This window comes from Limanda limanda, chromosome 15 (assembly GCF_963576545.1).
Source record: "Limanda limanda chromosome 15, fLimLim1.1, whole genome shotgun sequence".
NCBI lineage: Eukaryota > Metazoa > Chordata > Actinopteri > Pleuronectiformes > Pleuronectidae > Limanda > Limanda limanda.
In genome coordinates, this window is record NC_083650.1 from 3,033,973 (window position 1) to 3,039,316 (window position 5,344).

The window sequence follows — 5,344 nt, forward strand, 5'->3', positions numbered from 1 at the left end:
CGTCTGAATCCTGCAGCTCGTTGTCACTCAGATCCAGTTCTCTCAGATGTGAAGGGTCTGACTTCAGAGCTGAGGCCACGTCTTCAAAGTGAGTCTTACAGAGTTCATTACCACCGAGTCTGTAATTAAAGAAAATATCTGTTGGAATAAAATCAGAAAACACAAAATACATACAAAACGTGATCATGTGACCCTCACCCTGGTAAATCCCCTCTTTGCCTCATGAACATGTTAAAAACTCGTCAAGAGAATCCTTTCAGATTTGGTTCAAGCGTTCATTCAGACTAACAGAGGAACTCATTAGATCAGGTGGTCAAAGGTCAAAGGTCAAGGTCACACAACATGTTCATGGACTGTTGAAGTCTCAAGTCTGTCTTTAGGGGATTTCTTCACATGTAGACCAGTTGGACTCAAAGATAAACTGATTCGATTTCAGTTGTCAAAGGTCAAAGGTTACAGTGACCTCGTATTATTGTGAATTCAACATGTCAGGAGCCTGGAGGGCCTGACACTGCACTGGTTGGTGGTGGCGTACAAACGCAGGGTGGGAACATTCACGCACACACGCACGCACACACGCACGCACACACGCTGTTAAAGCAATGTGACAAGAATAAAGTAGTGTACAGCATCTCCATGACAACAGGGTTATTCTTTAGAGCAGAATATTATAGTTCTCAGTACAGAATATACAGTAAACTTACTTTAAATGTTTCCTATGAAGCATCTGATTGTGGATGATCTGTTTTGGGTTTGTTCAAAATAAATAATCATTAGAAGAAACATCCCATAATAAATGAACAGTAGAGTTATTGTAAGTATTAATATTTACCTTTAGTCTTCTAAAGTAGTAGAATCCTGCTCTAGCTCCTAATGCTACACACACAACGAGGACTCCGACCACAATTGCTGCAACTGAACCTAAAAAACATGTAATTCAGAGAGTAGAACTGTAGCATCAACAAAGTGCAGTGATGTGTCTTCATTGTAAAGTGTGTGTGTGTGTCCGTGTCCTCCTCGTTCCTGTATGTTCTCCTGACAACATGTGGACATGATGCTCCTGATGAGCTGGAGGACGGAGCCCAGGGGGATCTACTCCACCAGGAGGATCCCAGGAACCCAGGGCTCACTGCACGAGCCTCAGGTCTGACAGTCGCTCTGAGGATTTCATCAATCAGTTCTCGTCTCATGTGATCTTACCTTTGTCTATTGTCACGTAGCTGTTGATGAAATGCATCTCCTCTTCACTACTGAGTTCACAGGTGAACGTTCCCTGGTGATCTGAAGGTAAGTGGTGCAGCGTGAGGCTGCCTGACGCTGACACATCCTCCACCTGCTGCCTCCACTGCTCTGAGACGCTGTGGAGGCCGTCGACCCCGGTCTGGTTCACAATGATCTGCCTGTGGTTGAATTTCCACACCCAGTGTGTCGGGGGTTTGGTGTTTGGAGCAGTGCAGTGGATTGTTGTTGTTGTTTTAAACGGTGACACACGGACGGGAGCTGAAAAGAAAAGGGATCAAATAATATCATCGTTGTCAGAATGTGGTTTTAGGCTCTGATGAGACTTTCTGAACATTTTCTATCATCAGAATGATTCATGTGGAGGAGGGTGTGGCCTTGGAATGATGAACTGAACTAGAAGGTCACTCAGTGGAGCTGATATCTCCTCCAAGGACCAACAGTCAATTCAAGCTGCGCCACATTTCACACACATCAGTCCTCTCAGGGAAAAAGTCCAGAAAGGTCCAATGTTAAAGAAAGAAAACTAATGGATCTGTTCAATGTTCCATTTGTTTGTTGGGCTTTAAGCAACATTACACAACAGCTACTGGACAGATTTACATGAAACTTGGCAGGAAGGTGTGTTATGGGTCACGCTCAGAGAAGAACTCATCAAATGATTGTGTGGATCCAGGATTTGTTGTTTTTTCACATAGCTATTGTGAGAGAGAATCTTTTTCAACATTTTTATTGATTTCCCTGCGAAAACCTGATGAAGGTGAAGAAACAATCTGACAAATTTAGAGGACTGATATTTATGAGTGTGTGAAATTTGGGCCTGGTGAATTTCAATGTGGTTTCATAAGGAGACTGTTGGGCCTTGTGGAGGTCTGAGCTCTACTGAGTGACCTGTGGCCCACGTTCCATCCTCACAACTAGTTTAGTGGAAATCTGTTCAGCAGACAAAGAAACAAACAAAGTAAACATTCAGAATCAGCAAAGGTTCAGTTCCAAAGAGCAGATTCAACGTACTGGGTTGATACCACACTGCGCTCCTCCTGCCACTGCGAGTGCTGAGGCTGCAGATCAGAACAGCGTCTCTGTCTGACAGTATCAATGTGCTGCTGATCTCATAGAGCTGCTGCTCCGTCTCCTTCACTGTGGTTTGGTTCTGAAGGGTCAAGGTGGACGGAGGCCTGGTGGACCAGGTGAGCTGCGGCTCGGGGTAGATCCCCTCTGAGCGGCAGGTGAAGCTGTCCTCCACCTGCTCAATGTCCACGTGACGCACCGGAGCTGCAAGACAACATTTCTCTTTTATAACTCATTGATCATCTTTGCCTCATGCACTGTGGAGCTAATCGTTAATTTGACATATTGTGCTTATTATTTAACACGTCACATATGAGCCATTATGTGGTGCTGCTGACATTAGCTGTGTCTCAATTCAGGTGCTGCATTTGAAGACCGAGCTCCAACGAGTGGATCCGTCCAACCTGTCCCAGGATTCATTGCACTTTAGTGACTAACCATTTTTCAAAGAGGTAATGGTGCCGGCAAGCAACGAGAAGTCCAATGCTTAAGTATCAGCTTCAACTCAACCCAACGGTACACATGTTAATCAAGGTATCAGCAATAAGAGACAAATATCATTTCTAGTATTTGTGATCTGTTTTCACTGTGAGTTTATTTACCATCTGCTCTCAGGTTGATAAATGACTTCTCCCCGCCTCCAGGGTTGATCGTGGTGTAGCACTCGTATCTGCCCTGTTCCTGAAGCTGCAGCCCCGTCAGCGTGATGGAGGCATTTCCTCTGGAGATCTGCTCTTTGAACAGCGATGTCCGGCCTCTGAAGCGCTCGCTCTGGAAATCAAATTGGTCTCTGGAACTGTAGTAGGAGTGGACATGAGTGTTTCCTGGTTTCACCTGCATCCAGTGGATGACTGGTTCTTTACCAGGCTGAAAACTGCAGGGTAAGATGCAGCTCTCCTCTAAAACGCAGGAGACCTCATCATCTGTGAGACACCGGGTAAAAAAACAACCAGTTCAGGATCAACTGTGGTGAATAGAAGCTTTTTTCAAAGTGCAATTAGAGCATTTGGTCACAGACGGATTGTGAATGTAAATATCCTGATGGAAGTGTCTGTCTGTTTGGCTGTTGACAGTTAACATACAGTAGTTTTATCTGAGCTGCTTTCACAAAAACAACCTCCTGCCACACGAGGCAGTCGAATGTGTAACGTACATTTACTGTCAAACCAAAAATATGAACTAAAAGAGGCTCAGATTCACATTAAGTTGGAAAAGTTGTGTGATGATCACAGAAATGTTCATCTAGAAAATTGATTTTGAGATTCAGCAAAATTTGAACATTCTTTGCGATGAGAAGAATTTAGGCTTAGGATTTAGACGTAATGAAACATTTATTTTTTTAGAATCCTGTGTGTGTGTGTGTGTGTACACAAAATAACATACGCACACACACTTTCAAAAGAAACCCTCTGTATAAACCTCTGGTATAAACACAGCTCAGCTGCAGAACCGGTTGATCATCACCCAGTGTGAATGTAAGCTTATTTATTGAGTTGCCTTATTCTGAAGGTTTGGTCAGTGAATTTGTGTTTCCTTTGTGTTTCCTTTCATGCAGTGTACCTGTATGGGACCTTTATTGTGAAGGGTCGTCAGCGGAAGTGGTGACTGTTTGGATTGGATTGAGCTTTGACTTGATGTGGAACATTAACAACATGTCTCCTGGTTCAAGTCCACATTGTTCAGTTCTTATTTTACTGTGAAGTCTCAGTAAAGGAGAATCAAACCCTCGGCTCCATGTACATCAGACAAGTGAGAAACAGCCAGTGACTCTGTGGAATAACGTGTTATTGCTGATGAACTCACACTGGCCACTCTACGACACATCAGTGTTTCTACCGGTTTCCACACACAAACACTACAATCAGAGCCGGCTCGTCCACACAGGAGAACAAGGCAATTTCCTCAGGCAGCTCTTTGGCGAGGGCGATGAAATGTATGATCACCAGCTCTCAAGAGCCAGAGGTTGATTCAATTTAACTTTATTTAAGACTCGTAGGTCTCTTGACTCTTTGAGAAAATAAAATCCATTGAGAGGAAACTGCAGCAACGGAAATGATCTGACTGCGAATCTAAAAAGAGGCGACTTTTAAAGGAGCAGGTATTCAACCCCAGAGATTTGAATACCCTGACCCTCTTAACAATATTCAATGTGCTAAATACATATTATCACACTGCACATAGTCTTTGCACTTAATGTATTAGATTAATTACAATTATATTTTCAACAGAATAATTCAACTTTTAATTTGATTTGTGTGGTTTGAAATCTTTGAATAAACACTTAAACTCATTAGACATCTTTGTTTTTATTTTTGTTCTGCACATATTAAAATTCTACCACACTTGAAACTTGCCATTTATAAGCAGAATATAAACAATTAAAATATGATTGTAAGCAGAAACCAGTGTTTTTGTGTAGATTCCTGCACTTTTATCTAAATTATAACTAGTGACAAATACTGTAGAATAATGTGCTGCTAAAATTCTCATTGAATGCCTATATAATGTTTTTGGTTTGTACAGTTAAGTTATATTAGAGAGGGTTGGATCACAGACAGTAAATAAAGATGATTGATTTGTAGAGCCCATATTCACAAATCTAAATTCATCTCATAGAACTTAACAAGATGTGACATCTTGTTACATCTTGTGGTCATTCTTAACCCTCAACAACAGTAAAAATACATAAAGCAAACGTAGAAACCTCAGAGAGCCACATGTGAGGATCTGTCCCAGGACGGACAGACGTGCTAAAAAACCTGCGTTAAACCTCTACAGTGGATATAAAAAGTCTACACACACCAGGTTTGTGTGATGTAATGTAAACATTCTTTTGTACTCTTCTCCTGACTGATACCTTTCAACAATGAGATCCCTCTGATGCTTTGGAAGCTCTCTGCGGACCAGAGCTTTTGCTGTAAGATGCAACGAGGAAAATGTCTGGAAAATCCTTCTATAACAGCCAAACTTTATTTGGGATTAATCAGAGCCACTGAAAATGATGGCAGGTGTGGACTGATTACTATTTAACATG

General features: G+C 42.1%; 1 protein-coding gene across 1 annotated transcript; it reads right to left on the reverse strand.

Annotated features, from left to right (window-relative positions):
* Positions 1-1,186: 1,186 nt before the first annotated feature.
* LOC133020971 (programmed cell death 1 ligand 1-like) lies at positions 1,187-4,667 on the reverse strand. Its single transcript, XM_061087742.1, has 4 exons — positions 4,649-4,667; positions 2,913-3,233; positions 2,254-2,514; positions 1,187-1,500 (listed from the first exon to the last, which is right to left on the reverse strand). The coding sequence occupies exons 1-4, from the start codon at positions 4,665-4,667 to the stop codon at positions 1,187-1,189; spliced, it is 915 nt and encodes a 304-aa protein (XP_060943725.1).
* Positions 4,668-5,344: the final 677 nt, after the last annotated feature.

Excerpts from the sequence above, each read along its gene's own strand:
- LOC133020971 (XM_061087742.1), bottom strand. Across the intron at positions 2,515-2,912 it reads TATCAACCTGAGAGCAGATG|CTCCGGTGCGTCACGTGGAC; the intron begins GTAAATAAACTC and ends GTTGTCTTGCAG. Across the intron at positions 1,501-2,253 it reads CGCAGTGTGGTATCAACCCA|CTCCCGTCCGTGTGTCACCG; the intron begins GTACGTTGAATC and ends TTTTCTTTTCAG.